The 23088-nt window shown below is 41.5% G+C and overlaps 1 protein-coding gene across 3 annotated transcripts in view; it reads right to left on the bottom strand.

The window, feature by feature from the left end:
* Positions 1 to 10390: 10390 nt before the first annotated feature.
* Positions 10391 to 23088, bottom strand: part of Elmo1 (engulfment and cell motility 1) — a 447896-nt gene continuing 435198 nt past the window's right edge. For all 3 annotated transcript variants that reach the window (XM_042695082.1, XM_042695081.1, XM_042695083.1), the window contains 2 exons: positions 18092 to 18169; positions 10391 to 11740 (listed from right to left, as the gene is read on the bottom strand). In XM_042695082.1, the coding sequence (XP_042551016.1) occupies positions 11540 to 11740; positions 18092 to 18169 (279 nt within the window). In that variant the 3' untranslated portion in view covers positions 10391 to 11539. The remainder of the gene's footprint in view (positions 11741 to 18091; positions 18170 to 23088) is intronic.

Here is a 23088-nt window from a genome sequence, read left to right as displayed (position 1 = left end):
GAGAGCTAAGAGGCATTGGAAGGCTTTGGGAGCAAGAGACTTTCGAATGATCTGTGTTATTCCCTTTCTGCCTTTCTCTCTCTACAATGGGCTCGAGACGGCAGAAATCACAAATTACCTTTACTAATACAAGGACCTCAAGCCATGACCCCAAAGCCTTTTCTCTAACTGATCTCTCGATTCAGGCCAGCACTTAGCTACCACGTGTTTGTGGTCTCTTGAGAGATGCCCTGGGGCTTTCCTCACATGAAGACACTCTGAGCTGAACACACTGTGAACCCGCAGGGTCTGGAGGGGGCCACCGGGGTGGGAATGATGTGGCAGCAGAGCCATCTGGGAATGGCCGTGACAGTGATCCCTGGGAAATCACTGCTGCTTGTCTGAAAGGCAGCTTGAAGTAGGTGTTGTGCTGACGATAATCAGATTTAAAATTAGCCCTGAGGCGCCTTCATTAGTGATGCTTAATTATGGGGTCCAATCAGTACACAAACCACTCCAGTGACAATTTTGCTGACAAAGTACTTCCAAACAAACTGGAGTATTTCAAAGTGAGTAAGAGAAGTCTTTGAGAAGTGTTTTGGGTGTCCCATAAATTTGTCTCCATTCAAGCTCTTCCTTTTCCCTCCCCTCCCTCCCCCCTCCCTCCTCCCTCCCTCCTTCCTCCCTCCCCCCTCCGTCCCTTCCTTCCTTCCTTCCTTCCTTCCTTCCTTCCTTCCTTCCTTCCTTCCTTCCTTCCTTCCTTCCTTCCTTCCTTCCTTCTTTTCTTCCTTTTCTCACTTCTAGGGCCTGAACTCAGGGCCTGGATGCTGTCTGTCCCTGAGCTCTTTTGCTCAAGGTCAGCATTTTACTACATTGAGCCACAGCTAGACTTCTGGTTTTCTGGTAGTTAATTGGAGATAAAAGTCTCATGGATTTTCCTGTCCAGATCTCAGCCTCCTGAGTAGCTAGGATTATAGTTGTGAGCCACCAGTACCTGGCTCTGATGTTCTTTTTTTATAATTTATAATTTTAAGAGTTACTACAAATTCTGGGAACTACTATTTTTCTCTGGCTAGGGACCCCCTTGAAAACCAAGGTACCCTGATATTTGGCTGCTGTTGGACACATCCTCTGAGCTTTAGTTTCCCCAACTATAAACTGATTGAAATAAGGCCTGCCTTGAAAGGTTGTAAGGAAGGCTGGAATAATCTCTGATCTCATTTTATTGCCTTTCTCCTTCCAAGTCTCTCCACTATGGTACCCCCAGCTCAAATGTCCCTACATATGTGACTACTGGAATCTTTGTGGTATATAAATACCCTAATTTGCATATGTAGTTGAGCAGTTCTCAACTTGGGAAGATTTTGGTTATCAAAACTAGTGGGAGAGGGGCAGGTGTTATAGGCCTCAAGTAGACACAGGCCAAGGATGTGCTAAAGAGCCTTACAATGTACGAGAGAGCCTTCCCAACAAAGAATGATCTGGGCTTCAATGTCCACTATGTTAAAATTGAGTGAGTAGGCCCTAGAAGATGATACATTCTCTTACCAAAACATCCTTGAAGTCGCATGCGTATCATACACCTTCTTTTCTTTTCTCTTTTCTGGTAGTACCAGGCTTGGAACACATGACTTTGCACGTGCCTTGGCTGGTGCTCTACCCCATGAGATGCATCCCCAGCTCTTTTTCACTTCAGTTATTTTTCAGACAGGGTCCTGTATTTTCCCCCAGGCTAGCCTTGAACTATTATCCTCTTACTTGTGCTTCCTGCATTGCTAGGATCACAGAAACATGTCGACACACTTGGCTTCTCTGTTGAGATGGGGTCTTGCTAACTTTTTGACCAGGTGGATTCAACCACAGTCTTCCCCATCTCTATCTCCCCAGTATCTAGGAAGAGGTTAGAAGCCACCCAGTGGACAGAAATACATGCATGGGATCATAGTATCCTTCCTAGCCCCTTGTAAGTGAGCAAACGTGGGAAATTTCTCAACTCAGCCTGGATTCAGAGATGAAACCCAGTCTTTCTTCACTCTTGGTTCTTCAGGCTGTCTAACATCATGTGTCATCTGATTCCCTTTAACCTTGAAGTCGTCCTTCAACTTGCTCCATGTGTTTATTTAAGTGTGCGGTCCTTTCCGTGCATTAATGCTGGACATTGGGAAACATGGAGATGGTTGTATAGAGGCAGGAGTAGCTAGAGCTCCCAAAGGGATTTCCTGAAGGTCATGGTTCCTGACTTGCCATGCTCTGGAAGGAGAGCCAGAGGATCAAAGGAAACCTGGCTAAACTGACAGAAGTTGTATGTATCCAGTTTATCCTCCTGGCCCACCAGTGGAGGCCATTCAGTTAGTGATAGAGATTCATGGAAATATCCAGTGTGTTCTCACTTTCCTAAGCCAAGAAGAAGAATGTACTAAAATACTAATATGTTTTTATCTTCTTGATTGGCAGTATTTTTCCTTGTGTACATGCATTACATGTTCACACATTTTCCAAGTATTAAATATTAAAAATAATGGATATTCTTTTACAAAGAATTAGAGAGTAGTTTCGGTGTCTGTTTGGAGCTCACGTTCTCAGGCTTTCTCCTCCTCTGAAAGTCATAGGTTAGATGTTGGCCAGCTGCCTCTCAGAGATAAATCTCTTTGCCACCTCCCCAGCTGTGTGGCATGTCTGGGCAACAGCTGCTTTGATAATGATTTCACTTGGCAATAGATGAATTCTTGCTTTAAAGTTGCTGAAATGATTCAGGCCAAGTCAAATTGCACATGTGAACGTTCGTCTCTCTTTACTCACAGTAGGTGCCAGAGAAGGATGGCCAGAGGACAGGCAAGGGGAATGATAGTCTTTCTTTCTCTCTCTCTCTCTCTCTCTCTCTCTTTCTCCCCCCCTTTCTCTCTCTCTCTCTCTTCACAGCAGCCAGAATGTAGCGGTCAGCACAGGACCCAGCAGTAGGGCCCCGCCCACCCACAGCAAGTATGGCTGAGGCTCCGCCAACCCTTCCCCCCAAACACACACCCATCCCAGGCTCCCACTCTCTTCCCTTGCATCTTGTGCCTATAGCATGTCACTCTCTTCCAAATATAAACAAGAAAACTCAAAATATAATCTTGAAGAGGAAATGTGCTCACTTTACAAAGAACCACTAGATTGTCATGGAGAAAAGCTACAGAATTGTTTATAGGAAAAACTATGCATGTTACTTGTTATAAGGGCATGACCTAAGCTTTAGCCCAAAGGCTACACGGTACTTTTGCATTACAACTTTTTTTAAAAATTTTATTTTCTTGTAAAGATGCTGTACAAAGGGGTTACAGTTACATCAATAAGGTAATGAGTACATTTCTTGTTGGGCATTGTTACCTCCTCCTTTGTTTTTCTCCCACTCTCCCTTCCCTCCCCTACCTTCCCCACTCTTTCCCAGAATTACAACTTCTTTAGTCTAACCTTCTCAAAGGGGCAGTCTTCCTTCTCATTGGCTGTCCCAAATGCCAATCATCTCTGGAAACACCCACCTGGATGGACACATCCAGGGTGTGCTTTGCTAATCTAGGTGTCTCTCAAACCACTCAAAGGGACAATGAACATTAATGATTACATCTGTGTTGAGTTAAATTTATAAATCAGACATAGTTAAGTATCAACAATAATAAAAATTAAATAGAATAAATATAGCAATATACTGTAATAAAATTGCCAGGGTCACTAGTCTTCCCCTTGGGAATCAAGATTAAATTGCAAGAAAAGCAAGTGTTAGTTGTAATAGCCAAGATACAAAATCAGCCTAGGTCCTCCAAAACTTGTGATTGCATAGAGAAATGTTGTACATATATACAATGATGTATTATTTGGCTGTAAGAATGAAATTATGTCATTTGTATGAAAATGGATGGAACTGAAGCTCACTATGTTAAGTGAGATAAATCAAGTTCATAAAGGAAAAATATCACGTTTTCTCTCCTATGAAGAATCTAGACCTAAAATAATATACTATGACATGATTGTAAAAAAGTGGATGTCTGGAGATGGGGAGCAGTGGGTGGGAGGAGAGGGAAAGAAAAATGACAATATTATAGAATTAACTTATATACATGTATGGAAGTAGTACCAATGGAAATGACAAAAGCTGATAAAAGAGAGGAACAGGAAGAGGGAGAAGTTAAAGAAGATTGATATAGATGGGGTGAATTTGATCAAAGCATATTGCATGCATGTTGGAAATATCACAATGAAACACTTTGTACAATTAATGTTAAGGCATTTAAAGTATATTTAAAGAAATGATAACGTAACATTCGATGTCCTTTGTCTGAATGGGGTAGAATTTCTCTTTTTTCCCCCAGTAGCTTATATTAGTTATGCAAAACATTTGTTTTTGTTTTCTTCTTCTGCCAGTCCTGGAGCATGAACTCTGGGCCTGGGTGCTGTATCTGAGCTTTTGTGCTCAAGGCTAGAACTCTACCAGTTGAGCTACAGCTCCACTTCTGGCATTTTCAGTAGTTAATTGGAGAGAAGTCTCCCTGACTTTCTTGCCCTGGCTGGCTTTGAACTGTGATCCTCGGACCTCAGCCTCCTGAGTAGCTGGCATTACAGTCATGAGCTGATGACACCTGTCCAGAGGGTGTTTCTTTGTTATGATATATTCTATTCAACCTAACTCCTCTATCCCCCTCCCTTCCTTTTTCCCCCAAACAATTTCAACAGGTTTCATTGTTCTCATTTTACAGCTGCAAACAATCTATTTTGACCCCACTCATCCTCAAATTTATTCACTCTCTCTGTTTCTCCCTTCTCTGAGTAGGGTGGAATTTCTTAAACAAGATAGCAAAAGTATCATTCATAAAGGAAAAAGTCTGATAATTAGTAATCTCCTGAAAGGAAGAAACTATAAAATAAAGGTGATGGAAAGTAGGGGCAGAGACTAGAAGAGGGCATTCACACACACACACACACACACACACACACACACACACACACACACAGAAGGATCCTGGAACTGAGGGGGTCACCCAAACTTTGACTGAAGAGGTCTCCAGGTATGTTAACTATCTTCCTATCACCGTGACAAAATGCTTGAGGTAAACAATTTATATGAAAGAAAAGCTTGCTGGCACCAGTGTCTCACGCCTATAATCCTAGCTACTCAGGAGGCTGAGATCTGAGGATTGCAGTTTGAAGCCAGCCTGGGCAAAAAAAGTCCCTGTGAAACTCTTACCTCCAATTAACCACTCAAAAACTGGAAGTGGTGCTGTGGCTCAAGTGGTAGCTAGCTTTGAGAAAAGAGAGGATCAGGGACAGTCAGTACCCAGACCCTGAGTTCAAGTCCCACAACTGACCAAAATAAAAAAGAGAAAAAAAAAGAAAAGAAAGAAAAGCTTTTAAAAGCAAGTGTTGCTTGACTACAAGCACTGGGGTACTACATCAGAAAGTCTGATAGTTGAGATGTATAGAAGCTAACAACAGATGGATGGTATATATAGTACAGCATACCTGAGAGATCCATGCAGTGACTACAGGTAGGTGGTGTATAATGTATGGGGTCCTGAGCAAAGTGATACTTCATTCACATGAGTGGCAAGGGACAGTATGAGATTTCATCGTGCTACACAGAATGGCTTGCAATTTGAAACACGTGAATTATTTACTCCTGGAATTTTCCATGTACTGTGTTCAGTTTGCAGGTGCGGGAGACAATTGCAATGCCAGGAAAACACTAAACACGATGTGTTGCAACAGGTGGTTGGTAATTGTAGCTATTAGTATTAATGGCATGTGTTCATGTAGCACATGGGCATTACACACCTTGAGTCTCATAAAAGCAAGTTGCAGAGATTCTGCCATTACCTTTGGCACCCAACTGAACACCCTTTTGTTCCAAACCCTGCTATGCTTTGTTCCTTCTACATGCCTCCTGCATGTTGGATTCCCTGGTCCTATCTAGACCTAAGACTGCCACAGGAAGATGGTGGTAAGCTTTGAATAGAGAGAGATTAGATTCATCAAATGAATCAAATAAGCTTGCTGATCAGTTCCTGAGGAGTAATAAGGGCTTTAATTAACCATAAGACCCCCATGAACAGAAGCCAGTCTGCAAGGATGGATGAGGGTAAACTTAAGTGGACCTTAAAGTTGCCATGATTGTGCAATAAGAAATGTCTATGAATATTTACTATGTGCTAGACACTGCTTCAAAACACACTAACATGATTTAATATAGTTCTTCTATAGTTGTTTGCAAAGGATTCTACAAATGTTTGCAAACCAGAAAATATCTAACCTAAATTTCCACAGACAGAAAAACAAACAAACAAACAAAAAAAAAAACCAAAAAAAAACAAATCACTGGAACTACAATCTGACACGAGACTTGAAAGCTATGTATCTTTAACAACTGTGAGATCATGACATTTGTGAGAAAACTGCTATTAATACACATGTATACCTTGTCCCTCTCTCCCCTGTTTATATGCCATCACTATTGGGTTAAAAATATAGATGGATCATTATCTTTTATCTCTTATTTTGTGCTTTTATTTTATGCTGGTTCTGGAGCTTGAACTCAGGACCTGAATGCTATCCCTGAGCTTTTTCAATCAAGGCTATTGCTGTACTACTTGGGCCACAGACCCACTTCCACCTTTTTGATGGTTAATTGGAGATAAGAGAGTCTCATGGACTTTCCTGCCCAAGCTTTCTTTGAATCATGTTCCTTAGATTTCAGCCACCTGGATGGCTAGGATTATAGGAGTGAGCCTCCAACAAAAAGCTACTTTGTGTTTTTTGTTAAAATTTTATTTGGTATCATCAGACCTTGCTAAATCTCTTAGAAGTTATGGTTCAAAGTGCTGTTTTGCCAAATGAGATAGTAAAACGGATGTGATAGCAAAGTTTAATCACGCAAAAAGACTCCACAAGTAAGGCCTTCTATTTGCTGGAGTGTCAAAACATACTGAGAAAATGCTATTGGAGTCAATGCTATTTGACGATTATCATCATCAAACTATTATTTATTTATCGAAGGTGAACAAGCCATGTCACGAAAGAAGGGTTGGATGAAAGAGAAAAAGAGAAAACTTAACTGTGACTTCATAGCCAGATGTTTAAGGGTTGCCATAAACAAGATGGAATACATTTTTTTTTCATGGCCGTAATGGGTGTCCATAAGATTGTTTTAAGTAAAATTACTAAATGTAATGAATGTTTTCATATTCTTACATATGTTCAAATTATTCACGGGTAGAAGGAAGCATTTTGGGGATGAGTTGGATCTTGAGCACTACAGCTTTCTAGCATAGGCTGACTTGAGGATGACCTTTTGCACTTGGGAGACATGCTTATTGCAAAAGCCTTAAATACAGATTTTTGAATAAGCAAAAAAAAAAAATTCTCACAATTCTACCCAGTCATAGAAAACCATTAGAATAGCTCAGTGTATATTTATATCTCAATGTATATTTATAAAAATGCATAGATGGGGAAGAATTATAGAAAAGGGTAATACTGATCACGATGCACTTACATATTGACATGTTGAAATCCCTCTGTACATCTACTTAGGAGATAATACAAAATGCATAGATATCTCATGCTATTTGATAATCTATCTATCATCTATCTATCTATTTAGGTATGTTTTTCCTTTTAGGGAGCTTTTTCATTTGATTTGGAATGTCGGTCATGTATGCCAGAATATAAATGGATGTCTCATTGTTTATTTTAGCCTGAGGTTTTAGCCTTTTGTTTTAAACACAGAATCCTTTTTGTGCACAGGGCGCTCAGCATGTAAACGGGTAAAACACAATTAAGTGGCTCTGTTTGATGAATAGAATTTCAAAAGACAGCCATATTTTTAAAACTTTGAAATATATTGCAAAATTTTTCTCCAGAGAGACCATGAGAGGACATTTTCAATATTTTAACGGAACCAAAAATTCTTTAGACCTTATTTCTCTCTTGGGATATAGAGATTTTCTTTGTGGTTAATTATATGATTAACTCTAAACATATTCCAAAGATAAATAAAGAATGCAGATTCTTCAGAGACTACACACATAGCAACAGCTATTGAATGTATTTAATCATTTTGTTAAAATTTAGAAATTAGTTAACGTTTGTGCATAAGGAAAGATACTCAGCAATTATCTTGTACATGGCTTATATTATTTCAGGACAATTTCATTTTCCATGTAGCTATCCTCATCAGTCAGTTCCCAATAGCCATGGGAAATTATACCCATGTAAATAAGCATTATAAAAGAACTCAATTTCCATCTCCAATTTCACTTTGATTGTACTTACCCACATGTACATTTTTAATGAAATGCCTTTTGTTTTCAGTTTTGCTTTCCCTGCTGCATTTTCTTCTTCTCGGCAGCCCCTTCCCAATCCACTCCACTTGGACTTTGTGTTTACTGGCATATTTTGCTTACACCTGTGCTTTCAATTATTCTGTGTTATTTGTTGTAGGCATATGCCATACAATCATCATGGTCCATATTTTGCTTTTGCGCTCAGAGATAAGAATTTAACTTGTGTATGTTGGACTTAGGTGTATTTTGTGTTTATCTGTTCATTTTGAAAATATAGCCTTTTTACTTATATTTTTTGCACCTTACACGGGTGATCCATTCCATCTGTGTTCAAACAGCCCATAGACAGGTTGAAACATCCTTTAAAAAGAAGACTGAACGCCAACATCTAAAATGTTTTAGAGACTGATGTGATACAAAAATTCCACACTCTATTCCAAATGCCTGATAGCAAAGTCTGGGCCCCAATGATTTTCCTTTTTGGCTAGGGATTGTTTTAATCATCTCTTTGCCAATATATATGCTTCCAATTTTCTCCCACTCCAACCTTTCCTCCCATGTGGCTGTTTGGTGATATTTCTGAATGGCAAATTTGGCATCACTTCTCATGTGGCTCTTGTCTTCAACTAAGAATCCCTTGCCAACTCTACCCAGGTCTTTCATGCTTGGCAGCTCCTTCTACAGTTCCATTTCCCAGGTGCAACCTTTGCACCAGCCACCAATTGGCTCAGATTCCCTAGTGGATGCAGGTTTTCATGCCTCCAGCATGATTTACCTGGAAAGTTTGTGTCTTAGGGGCTGAATATCTCTCTTTTTAAGACCTCCCTGTATTTTCTATCCTTGTTTTCCCTTACCCCACATTTTTGTGTTTCTTTTTGATACAGAGTCTTGCCATGCAGTCCTGATTGGTGTGGAACTTGTATTCTTCCAACCTCATGGTGACTTTATCACTACCCATGCATGAAGCAATTACCATGTATCCACTTAAAAAGAAAATGAGAGATTAAAAAGTCCTGGATATGCTGTTCTTATTTAATGGACCAAAATAAGAAAGCTAGAAGAGACGGGCTAGCTCTTCTCAGCCAAAGTACCAGGACAGATGAATTCCTTAAAACTAGAGCCAGATATCTGGTCCAGGGGATTCTTCTTTTCAAAGATGGGCTTTTATAAACCCCAGGTACATAAGGTAGACTGTTTGCTTTCTTTGGCCTGATTTTTCATTTTATCATGATGGATGTGGAACAATAGATATTCCCAAGAAGAAGGACACATATCAATAACATTGAAGATTAATGATGGAGTTGTCACTTTAATACCAGATGTGAGGGCTCAGGTGGGAAGAATGACCCCTTCAGAGTGACTGTGGGTTATAAAGGGTTTTCTCCTGCAATTGATGGAGTACCCTGGACCATGCCATCTCAACTCAGGTCAATCTGTAACTGCACATTATTCCAGCAGGAAAGAGTAGACATCGGCATGCATCTATAAGCTGCATTGGGAGTTCACAATGCTTGGTGGGGCAACATGGAGCTCTGTGTATTTGGTGCCTTCTATCCTCCTCTCTAGCTCTTAAGAGTTTCTGATCCAGATGATGGCTCTCAAGAGAAAGCCTTTGATGGGCTCTGATCTATAATACATTAAATCACAGTTGGATTTATTTAGTTTTGGCTTCATTATTTCCAGGTCTATGGGATCACATTTTTCCCCATTATTAAATACACATCTCCAAGTTGAGATGTAACTAGACCACTTCTGTAAGATTTTTAATGGTAGGAAGAAAGATACAATCAAAAAAATTTATGACCCAGGGGCAGCAAGTGAAATGAATAGATCGTATTTTTAACCCCAAGATTCATCTCCATGAGTTCAGATAGTCTTCTAAGAAGTGGACTTCACTGAGTCTCTTTGCTGACATGACCTCTCAAAGGCTAAGAGTCTTCTAGAACAGTGTACCCCAAACCAACATGCACACACACTTCCCAGTTCAGAAGAGGTGGGGTGGGGTAGGCTCTTAGATTCGGCATTTTTGAACAAGTTCACAGGCGATGCTAAAGACACAGCAGCTAACACCTAAGTGACCAAATCAAAACACCAGCTCACCAACTCATCACAGTTAACTTTATTCCACAGCATGTTTAAGGGAATGTTATTTTCAGAAAGATGTTTGGGATTAAAATAATTAAAAAAAAACCCTGGAAAGTACACACATTTATGTATCTCTTCTTTTCATTAAATATATATCTGTTCGGCAAAAAAATGTTAGACTCTTTTGTACAAAAAAAAAAAGCAAAAGAAAAAATAACCCCAAACCCTTGCAAATTGTAAATACCTATAATAATTACAACGATGTAAACTTGGATGTCTGACGGCTTGACCATCCCGTGGAACCTGGGTTGCAACAGGAGCAAGGTGACACCAAACCCTTGGGTAGCAACTGCCTGTCTTAGAGGCATTTAGGTTTAGTTTATTAGAGATGAAGCGTGACTACTGATTTCAGTTGTGCTTTGTGCTAAGAGGCTGGTAGCGCGTGTGGAGATGAAGGCAGGTCTGGGCTGGGGCAGGGAGAGGAAGCCCAAGACTAGCTAGCATGGAGGGAATAGGGTGAGGTCACAGTGCAGACATGGTGCAGGCATGGGCTCCTGTTTGGGAGGCTCGATGCTGGCCAAGACTATGATGAGGTTATGGTCACTGTTCTTGAGACCAGAGAGGACCAGGGCAAGGCCAAGGCAGGGGAGAGGGAGGGAAGGAGGAGATCTAAAAGCAGATCTCAACTTAAATAGAACTGGTGGTATTGCGCTGACCCTAGAAAGAGGCGGGGAGGAAGATGGGGCATTTAGTCTTCTGATCAGATAGCTGGGCTATTTCTTCTAGAGACAGGCCTTGGTTTGGTGGGCAAGTTCTGGGGCAGCTTTAACTGTTTTCTTACTCAGCAAGGAGGGTCATGCCTGCCACAGGTGAGGATGGAAAGGCCCCTTGGCTTTCTTATGAGTGGTGGTTGTTAACTCTGTCCCACCAGTGAACTGTAGTGAACCAGAACTTAAAGCAGTGAGTCTGAAAACAGATTCTAAGAGTGGACATGGTACCAGGAAGGGTTGGAAAAGCTTGAGCTAGAGTTGAGGTCAAAGGAAGGGTGGATCTGCAGCTTCTCTCTACTGAAATGTGATGCCAAGGGATGGGCGTGTTTCCTTCTTCTCTCCTGCTAAACTTCCAGACTTCCAGCCTGGAGGTGCATGTCGGTCCTGGCCACTTCAGTTACAGTCGTAGACGAAGTCATAGTTGCTGGGCTCCTTGGGGATGGGAGGAGGCGCGTCGGGGATCTGGATGTTTTCCAGGTCGAGCAGGCGGAGCTTGATCTCCATGCTGAGCAGGGTGTCTAGGTCATTCCGCGTCAGCTCGCTCATCATGTCTTTCCCAAGCAGTGCATTCAGCCCATCTGTCCAGATGCAATACTGGGCAGGAAAAAGGGTAACAGAGACCATTACTCGTGACCATGACACGGCTAGTTGAGCAGTAAGTGGATGTTCTCTGTGTGCTTTGCCTACATCATCATTTACATGCACAGCCTCTCTCTAACATCAACACTTCTGTTATCATCTCTCTTTGACAAACTATAGAGAGCCAAGGCATGGAGAAGTGAAGTAATATGTTAGTGAGCGTAGGGAGATTTGAACTCAGCCAACCTAATTCTGGAGGATTTGGGTTCTTCGTGATTGTGCATGGTAATATTGCCATAACCTCAGGTGAGCCCCTGGCTTTAAGCCATTGATATACATATCCCAGTACTCCTGGACTCAGGGCCAGACCAACCCTGCCCTCTTTCTGATGACTATAACAGTTCACTGTCTTCTGGCTGATGTGTGCCTGCCTGATTTGATTTCTAACATGCAGAGACAGTGGACAAGCTCTGTCCTTACTTTGTGGGTTTTTTTTTTTTTAACCAAAAACCTTCACTTACCCAACATCTGGAAACCAAATGGCCAACACTATTGGTTGATCTTAACAGAGGGAGGGTTGGCTCTTTTCCTGGAAACTTGTTCCACTAGGGTGGTCTCTGGTGCCCAGGGTTTCTCCCCCCGCAGTTTTCTTGGACCTGACCAATTTGGAAAATCCTCTAGAGTCCACAAACTAAGGGTTTGGTTCTTTCCTCCTAAGATTGATCATAGCCTTTTGCCTCTCTGGTAGACTATGAGCTCCTAAGGAGAAGGAATTGTGCTTCATTGATCCAAGGACCTGCCCTGTTCCTGTCAGCTTCCCTCCTACAGGCTGGGATCCTGCTTTGACTGGAAAGAGAATGATGACACTCGGGGACAGAGCTAGACCCTTGCTGCTGGTATCTCAGGAAACTGCCCAGGTTCTGAGTGCTGTGCTTACTTATTCTCTCACTAGGTTGACCCTGGTCCTTTAAAAGACCCTATGACTATCTTGCTCCCTGCTGGTTTGGTCTTCCTTCTCATAGTCTCTGTAGGTGCAATTCCAGGTCTTATTTAGCATTGCATTGTAGCTACCTGGGCTCTGTCCCAGAATATGACAGTAGATGTCATTTTTGCATTCACTGAAATCTTATAAATTATGAAAAATTATGGAAGAATTATGAAATTATATAACGCTTGTGTCATGCATGATGGAAAGCTTCCAGGAGGCATGTCAATGCCATTGCCTTTAAGTGAAGAGGTGTACCAAGGAATATCTGAAGACTCATGTCTGAGGGAGGGCAATGTTGAACTTGATGGCTTTGATTCTACAATGGTAAAGGGATCTCAGCCAAGGTATCCAACCCATCTAAACATAGGTTTGGTGCTAAGGAATTTCTCCAAGCATCAGTGTCCTCATGAGTATCTGAGCCAGATTCTGATCGTGTCTAACCATCTGTTTTCTCACAAATAACCTTGTTAGAAATAGATACCTAGTTCTTATACTAGAGATCCTTATTCTGTCAATGTGGGATAAGGGAGCTTTATTTGTAAAAGCTTCCCAGATTATTCTTATGAACACTCATGGATGAGCTCTGGTAGGTCCCTCCCAGCTCTATCACTATTTTATGGTAATCTCTGAATCCCAGGATTACTGCCTTAGATACACAGCCTTCTGAGCCCTGGCCAGTTTCCTGGTATAGATTAATTAACCCATAGGAACATTGCTTTTGAGAAGCAGCAGGCACAAAATATTTTATTAAAAATTGTATCTCCAAATAACAACCCTGTAGTACTGAATTGGAATTGGAATTATCAGTACCAACCTATGATACATTTTACCTTTCAAAAAAAAAAATCACATTTTCTGGTTACCTCCTTTGCTCAAAGCCTCAAAACAATGGCCCAGTGGTAATAAACCTAAGGTGTGCTCTGATTCTAGTTGCTAACCACCATCACCTATTCATTAAAAGTAACCGGGTTCCACAGAGAACAGATGAGAGAACAGTCAAGATGAACATGGAGTATCCTGTCACTTTACAGTAAAGTGACAGGAAGTTACCAAAAATCTAGAGGTCATGTCATTAGGACTCATAAGCCATCTGGAGGGGGAAGTAGTGTCCCAGGTAGGATGACCTGGCCATGACCCCATGGCAATAACTGTGGCCTATAGGGACACAAATGTACTTAACTCCACAACTTCATAATGATACACAAAGTCAGATGCATGCCTCACTGGTCTTCTTCAGACATGTTTATTATTTACAAAACCGGAAATGCCTGTCACATATATGCAATCAAATAGTCTATAAGACCTTTCTATTTACTCATCTATGAGAATGGAAAGATGGAATTGGTAATGTCAACCTTTTTTAGCCTCACAGGATGGATAACTTTTTGCTGCTAAGGCCCATTTGGATATTTATAGCATCATGTGTTGCCTACACAAAGTTATGCACACAGGTAAAGGGCTGCGGGCAACCTAAATGAAGCATATGTGCTCATTCTATCACATACCAAATGATTTTGAAGGCTTTACATGGCCGCCAGGCTGGACATTTGCCACCCCTGCTCTAATGGATCTAAGGATCAAAGCAATGATCGCACGAGGCTCCTAACATTTAAAGAAGAGGGCCAAGAAGGCAAACTAGAAACTGCTATTTCTGTTGCTTAAAAAGTGACTTTGCATCTGGTCAGTTTTCTGACTACTCGTCTATAGGAAATACTGGGAACAGATGGAGATACAAAATAATGTTGCCAGTTGGGGTGGACAGAAAAATATCTGCCTTTCAAAGATGTCCACACCCTACTCCCTGGGGTTTGAGAAGATCTTCGGCTATGTGTCACGTGCCTGTCAGCCCCAGTGATTGCAGTCCAGGACTGCCTGCAAAAAGTTGTCAGAGGAGTGGCTCAAGTGGTAGATCACCTATCTACCAGGGGAGCAGATAGAGCACAAGATCCTGAGTTCAATCTCTATTACGGCCCAAACCACAAACAAACCATCAAGTCACTATTTTGTATTTTCCACTTGGGTCCAATGCAATCCCAAGGTTCCTTAAAAGTGCAAACAAGAAGCTGGGCAGTGGTGGCTCACACCTGTAATCCTAGCTACTCAGGAGGCTGAGATCTGAGGATCATGGTTCAAAGCCAGCCTCGGCAGGAAAGTCCATGAGACTCTTATCTCCAATAAACCACGAGAAAACTGGAAGTGGTGCTGTGGCTCAAGTGGTAGAGTGCTAGTCTTGAGCTGAAGAGCTGAGGGATAGCGCCCAGGCCCAGAGTTCAAAACCCACAACCACCACCACCAACAACAAAAAAGTGCAAACAAGAGAGGAGTCAGTGAAGTGCAAGGCAGGGGAGCTTAGACCATAATGGAGGAGGTTAGAGTGATGGATGAGAGGGCTCAATCTTTCATCACTGAGACTGATGGAGGCCAAGGACAGGGAAGGATTCTGACAGACCCTAGAGATACACAAGGCAAGGACACAGATTCCCCCTGGTACCTCAAGAAATAAATGTAATCTGCTGCCATCTTGGTATTTGCTCGGGGAGACCACTAGAATTCTAAGACAATGAATTTGTATTGTTAAGATTCAAGCCGAGTTTGTGCTAGGTTGTTGCAATAGCAGCAGTAAACAAAGACAGAGTTGACAATCAGCACTGTCTAGACCATCCACAATGCTATAGGAGTAATGACCTGATTCCTTCAAAAAATGCCAGACAAGGGGGAAAAAAAGACCATTATGTAAATGATTGTGTGAGAAAGAGAGGAACTTAAAGAAACATGAAAAGCAGGCCAACCAAAAACAACATCTCTAGACATATTATTTTGTACAAAGTATACAAGGAAAAACACACAAATTAGACAATTAGAGAAATGTGAAAATGGACTGTGCTGGATGGGGTTAAAACCGCCAAGAATTAGTTTAGGTAAGGTAATAGCATTGGAATTATATTTCCAAATGAAGTCTACCATTGAGATATGAACTGAACTTGCTTTAAAGTCATCTTAGGGGTGACAGCTGGGAATGGGAGAATGAGAGGTGATGGAGGTGCAGATGAATCCAGACAGATTCAGACCTGGTCAGTGCTGAACTCCAGTAAGTGAACTGCCCTGAAGTCCTGCCATTGCCTGGTATCTTATGACAAGGAGCTTTCTGAGCCAGACTGCCAGGGTTCAAATCCAAGAAACTCCTTGAGTGGCTTTGGGAAGTCTCTAGACATCTCTGTACCTCATTTTTCTTCTTTACAAAATGGGGATAGTACTGGTTTGTTTGTCTTAGAGTTCTAGAAGGATTGAGTAAGGATAGATCTACCTATCAGCCTATTTCCTTCATTCTCTCTCTACCTATCTACCTGTTTATTTACTTATCTGGCCTGGTACAAATTGGGTCAGGGAAATTATAATTAGCATTATCCTTTCTGTTGTTGAAGTACTCAGCTTGGGCGCTCTTTTTCCTTTGATAAATAAGGATTATGTGTAACAGAACTTTCTTTTTTTTTTTTTTTTTTGTCCGGTTGTGGGGCCTGAACTCTGGGCCTGGGCACTGTCCCTCAGCTCTTCAGCTCAAGGCTAGTGCTCTACCACTTGAGCCACAGCGCCACTTCTGGCTTTTTTCTTTCTGCTTATGTGGTGCTGAGGAATCAAACCCAGGGCCTCGAGCACGCAAGGCAAGCGCTCTACCACTGAGCCACCTTCCTAGCCCATAACAGAACTTTCTATTTTGTGAAATGATGACAAAAATAAATGGAGGTAATAGATACACAAGTGTTTTGGAGGAATTAAAAGTATCCATACATGCATGACATTTTTCTTCTCAGCGCATCTGTAAGAAGTGGTAGAAATGAATAGAGAGAAACCTGCCACTCACTGAGCATTTGTCCTTACGTGGGATTAATGCTCACACAGGAGAAAACAGCCTGGCACATATTTAAATAACAGTCCAAGTTCTACTGTGCTAAGTAGCTTTCTATACTGTTCTATATATCTTCAATATGTTGGCCCGGGCATGATCAAAATTTTATTTAAAAACAGAAATAGTAGAACACAGAATCTATTTTCAGGAAGATGAAGACAAAGTCTTACCCTTCTGAAAACTAAATGTCAAGTGACACAGAATTATATTTAAGCACCATTCTAAATGCAAGATTTGTGTCTAATCTTTTCTCCTTCCTTGGGATGTGCAATTTAATTCCAAAGCTTCAAACCAGTAGAAACCAGATACTAAATACCTTCTAAATGAGCTGAATCTCCTCAGGGAAATGGAGAACAAAAGTCAGATTCTATTAAAATTCTCCCTTCCTTTCTAAAAGCTGTTTATACGGTTACATGCAAAACAAAAATTTGAATGGTATCGTCTAAAAATAAAAGTTTCTAGCACGGTGTATGGTTCTACTTTACAAGAGAAAAAGTTAAATCAACCATAACTGCTCCATTATCTTACAAATGCATTTTCCAAGATTTATGCTAAATATTTTAAATATAGCTGACAGCGTGTTTCAAGAAGAGAAACAAATTATACATATAACAAGATGTCAAAAAGGAATAAAAGCATCTTGGAAATAAAATTCCGACAGCAGAGATAGCTCTAAACCTCTTAAAATAGCTTAAAGAAACTTGGTAGAGATCTACTTCATCAGTGTTTTAAAGAATAGAGTCTAGCTTATCTTGGGAAAATTTAGAACAAAGACAAACAATTCAGGGAAAACCAAACCTGTACACCAGGCAACCTCTTGCTCTTGGTGTACAGTAATGCCTTTGCAGAATTGGAAGCATTTGGCATCTATTTTCTTAGTTTGGACCCTGAATACCCACCAGAGAGAGATGTGTGTTAAAGGCTGCTAGCCAGTCTGCTGTGCTAGTGAGGGGTGGTAAAATCTTTAGGGGTTGGAGCCCAGTAAAAGGAAGTTAGGGCACTGGAGGGTGTGGTCTTGAAGAGGATTGGGATTAGAATGATGATCCCTTCTTTCTGACTCCCTCTCCTCTGCTTCCTGGCTCCCATGAGGTGGGCAGCTTCCTCCTTTACCTACTCCCACCATGACTGGCTTGCTACAGATCCAAAGGCACATGGGACCAAGTGCCTATTATACATGGAAACCACTGGAATTGTCAGCCAAAACAAACTTTTCCTTCTTCTAAAGCAATTGCCTTGTGTGTTTTTTCCTTGTCACAGTTGAAAGATGACTAACACCTAGGAACTAGCAATCTAGCCAGAAGCTGGACTTAAGGATCTACCAGTTTTCCAGTTTCCCAAGGTGTTGGAGGTCAACACCTTGCTTTATGCATTCCTCAGGATTTTAAAAAATATAATTTCTTCCTTTTGCTTGTTGTTATTTTTCTAAAGCTAAAGTAATATTCTTTCACAAGTTATCCCCCTTTGAGACCCTTACCTCATGCTTGTCAGGAGCAATGAAGTTCAGTTGGCAGTTGGAGTCATACAAGACAGAGAAAGCAAGTTCAAGCACCTCCTAGGAGAGATTAGAGAAAACACCACATTCATCTCAGGTAAACAACTCTGGCTGAGGCACTCAAGGTCATCTCTAATCTGCATGTTAAAATATTTCTCCAATTATATGCAGTGTACCAATATAGGGTCTGCATTCTCAGCCAGAGTAGACAGCTGAGTTGAGCCGCTGACACATCAGAGTGAGAAGCAGAGCTCAGCACCCTGGTGCTCCTGATCTGGACAGGAAGAGCCGAGTGTCTTCACCCCAGCACTCACTCCACCAGAAACAGAGACCCTCAAAGAAAAGACTAAGGAGTTGCAGAATGGGAGCTCTTATGCAAAAATTCCTCTCCTCATTTCTTTGCCTTATTCATTTTCATCCTTAGGCTTCAACTCAGGCTTATGTGAAGAGAATACATATTAAAGAAACACACACACACACACACACACACACACTTCCACCTTAAATCTGGCATTTGTTTCCACAGCCCTATCCCTTGGGTCTTTTAATTTATAATTAAAATGGTCACGGTCTTACTTGTAGTGCTATACAGATATAATCCTTTTTTTTTTTTTAAAGCAATAAAGCAATGCATAACAAGAACCAAGGATCCCACTCCTGCCATTATTCCTAAAACGAAATCCTAAAACAACCCAAAAGGTATATATTATTACTCACAAGAAAATGATGAGTGACTAAATATCTCTCTATCCTTTGGATATGAAGGAAATCACAAATTAGCAGCTGCGAGGAATATATGTGGTCAGTTATCCAGTAAGACAATTAGGAATATTAGCTGTGAAGGGAAAAAAGCTAGAGGAAGATGACCACTGAGCCGTTGATATGCCCTATGGCTGCCATCCACTGGCTAGAAGCTGGCATGCGAAATGAAAATTAAGACAAGGTGCTGGGATCAAAGGTCATTCTTTCATCTCAAAACATGGTTTTGCAATTGAGCATTGTGTTCTGATCTCCTATGTTAGTGGACATTGTGCTCAGATTAGAAATGCTTTCTTTACTAGTCTGAGACTTGCTCACTGTGGAAAGCCAGAGTCATATTTGAAAAGGGAGAGAAGGGAGAGAGGATTGCTTTGCTGTGGACCCACAGGTTAGAATTCATCAAGGCCTCACTGCCTGACCCTGAATGACAGCTCCAACTTCACTTGGGGAAATGACATACAGCAGCTGGGATAAATGCCACCACAGCCCAGCCTGGTCCTCAAGACTAGGTGTCAAAGTCTCTAGGGACCAGAATGTCATCATGTAGGCCTATGACATATTCTCTTCTGCAGAGGGGAAGAGAAGGATGGAGAGGAGGAGGAAGGAGCTCACTGACTTTGTGCTCCGTTCTTGTGTAGCATAGACTGCTCAGGATGTGAATGAGCCAATCTGTCATGCCTGAGGTTCCTGATAAACACAGGCAGGGAACAGGAAATAAGTGAGAACGTCAATCCCCACTTTAATTACAGCAAGGTCATCTTCAGGAGAAGGAGGGGAGGAAGGCATCCATGTGAGAGTGTGCTATCACTTCTAATGGGTTTTTATCGATGTCCCCGGCTGGTTGGCATTGAGTCACTGGTGGAGGTCAGCTCTGTGGCAGAGCCTGGAGCGATGGCACCTCTCAGGCCAACACTCCAGAAGGCGTCACTGTCTAAGCTGCCTGGGAGGAAGAGAGGCGCCAGGTGGTAGCCGAGCAGAATGTCATGGATCTGGGACAGTGTCCACCCTGAGAGCCACCTGCTAATGAGGCCAAGTCATGCCATGGGGCCTTGCTGCTCAGTAATGGAGGCCCTCCATTCCCTCTGGATTTCATACAGGGAAAAATTCACCCAGGGGAACCTTATCTTCATCCTGTTCTGCTAATGCACTCCAACTTCCCTGCCCTGTGGAGGAAGGTTCTGGATCTGTGGGGTTCTAGGGATGGAAGAGGCTGTAAAGACTGAACATCCCTCCATCTCCTGGGTCTCTGGGCCTACGCTCCAGCTTCTGGTCCTGCGAGCAGGGAGAAGGCACAGGATCAGAGATACAGCACGTGGCTCAGGAGGTATTTGGGTGTGGATTCTCCAACAGGCCAAAAGATGGACCAACATGACAAGGAGAGTTTACACAACCTATTTTCAGGACATGGGGGCTGCTGTCTCTGCCCAATGTTTGGAATAACTTAACCAGTACTCAGTAGATGATACTGAAGAAGGGTTCCTCATCTATCCAGGACATCTTCAGGGACAAGCATTTTGATGGAAGACACAGGATGTGGTCTGGCATTCAGGTAGGTACTAAATATACCATATAAGTGTGGAAGACTTTGTAGCTTTATCTACATACCTGTGAATTTGAGTTTCTATTTATTATTATTATTATTATTATTATTGTACTGGGGACTGAACTAGGGTCTTGTGATCACTAGGCACTTGAAAGTCATACTTCCAGTTCTTTTTGCTTTTATTTTTCAGATAGAGTCTTGATATTTTTTTTGGAGGGAGGGGCTTGGGCCAGCCTAGACCACAGTCTTCCTCCCCAGACTTCCCACACAGCTGGAAATATAACATATGCCGCCACATCTGGCTTGTTCTCTGAGGTGAGTTCTCACTAGTTTCTTTTGCCCCGGCTGGCCTGGAACTGCTTCCCAAGTAGCTGGGATTATCAGACATAAACTACCAGGCTCAGTTTCTATTTTAAATTAGAAACTAATTAAAGTGAGGACTGACATTCTTGCTTTAAAATGAGTTTCTATTTTAAAAGGCAAAACCAAAAAAAATCACTCATTCATGTAGCATGGAACAGAAGAGACTGTCTTTATCAGACAGCTATGTTGTTCTGGCTTTGCTCTATCTTAACAATAATATCAGCTAACAATTCTCCAACCTGTCCCTGTCTGACGTATGTTTCCCAATCAGAGAGCATTCTTCCTTGTGTGGAAAGGTCTCTTCACACAGTTCTCTCCATCTAAAAACTCTTTCCCTTGCTTCTCTACCTGACTAATCAATGCTTTTCAAAACCCAGTTCAGGTGTCATTTCCTCTATGAGCTGCTCTCAACTCTCCCTGGCTATCTCTTTGTTTATTTGTTCTGGCTGAGGTGATGAATTTGTAATTGCACATTGACTTGCAAGTCTCATCTGTTTGACACCCAGGGCTAGGGGCTAGGCTGTATTTATCTTTTGATTTCAATACATATACTGAATAAATGAATGATGAATGGAGAGCATCTGACTAATCTGAATAAAAGGGCTTTTGGAGAAGATCAGCAGTTTGAAGCTGATGCCAAGATATCAAGCTTCTAGTAGAATCTGCTTCTATTTTAGGTTTAAGAATCACACTGGAGAAACCAAAGCCTGGTTCTGGTACACGGGAAGGTGCTAGCTTCTCTCCCACCAAATATACTCCTATCTGAATGAGTTCAAATCCCTCTGGTGATTATACAATGACTATCTAACTATAATCCCAGATCCAGAGAGATAAGAATCAAGAATGCCCAACTTAAAACACAGCTGCTGTGGTGTTTAATCTGATTTTATACATTTCAGAACTGAATTTAGAATCCTTAGTACTTAAAAGCAGAAATCTTGAGGTTGAATTCCCATCCACCCAGGACCATTCATTTCAAGTATCAGTGGGGAAGTTTTCTTTGTGTGAAGAACTCAGAACTTTCTGGTTTCCATAGACATTTCCCATTGTCCCTACCCCTGTAAATCATGTTCAATTCTGAGGTCCAGGAAATTAGGCCACAGAATGCTCACCATTCTCTGTCCACAGCTTGGAAGTCTGTAGGTTTGTGTTAAATTTCCAACAATTTTGTAAGATTTTTTTTTTTCTTTTTAAGCTACCTTTTCTGTTATTGATGTTGACTTTCTATGTGATCTGAGATAGGATTAGTAGGGTGTTATTATTAATTTAAAATATATTTCATGACCTGCTATGTGGTCTGACTTGGTGATACTTACGACAAAGGGCACTGGGCACTGGCTTAGCTGAGCTCATTTTGTCCTCTCTGGTTTTATTTCTACCTCATTGACTTTTCCCTCTGGATTCACTCTATTCTGCAGTTATTCTGGATTTCCAAGAATAACAGAACCAATCAATATACACCTTTAGAAAAAGGGACTGCCATCACCCTAGAGTGATAGCAAACCTTTCAGGACAGATTATACCCCAATGAGAGGGCAATTATCTATGATGGTGAAACTGTACAGGAGAGCAGGGGTAATCATCTCCTAAGAATCAGACTGCTCCCCTCAAATGACAGTGGCAACAACTTCTTCAGACTCCCTCACACAATCAGAGCTGAGATAACATTGATCTATCAGTGGCCTGACTGAGATACATCCTCTGTCCACTGTGCATAGCTCAAGTTCTTCATTTGCTTCTCTTTTCGCTAAAATCTCTAACATCTTCCCTTTTGCCCCTTGAAGATGGACTTGGGTCACTGAACCCCAGTATGCATTCTTCCCAACACAACAATGGTGAAATCTCTTCTCTTTGTCCTTAGCCAGTATTTGTCTATCTGGCCTATTGGGATGAGTGGCTGAAGCTGGTCTCTGGGGATCCTAGAGCTAGTTTCTGCCTTAAAATTCTGATAACATTTCCTGTTATGTTTGAGAAGAATGTGTATTCTGCTGTTTGTTGGGTGGATTATTCTATTAGTGTCAATTAGATCAAGTGGATTGATGGTGCTCTTCAAGTCATCAATATTCTTGTTGATTTTCTGCCTGCCTGATACATTGATTACTGAGAGAGAAATGTCAGCGTCTCCAATACAATAATGGATTTGTCTTATTTCTCCTTTCAGTTCTATCAGCTTAAAGACTCACATATTTTGATGTCTTCTTGTTAACTTCATACAAGTGTAAGGTTGTTATCATTTCTCAGGCCTATTGATAATTTGTATTAAAATCTGACTTGCCCTAACCTTTCTTTACCCTACTGTTTTTAACTTATTTTA

The sequence above is a fragment of the Dipodomys spectabilis genome, unplaced genomic scaffold (genome assembly GCF_019054845.1).
Source record: "Dipodomys spectabilis isolate Male_0828 unplaced genomic scaffold, ASM1905484v1 ptg000178l, whole genome shotgun sequence".
Lineage (NCBI taxonomy): Eukaryota > Metazoa > Chordata > Mammalia > Rodentia > Heteromyidae > Dipodomys > Dipodomys spectabilis.
Note: the sequence above shows the minus strand (reverse complement) of the source record. Positions and strands in the feature narration are given on the sequence as shown.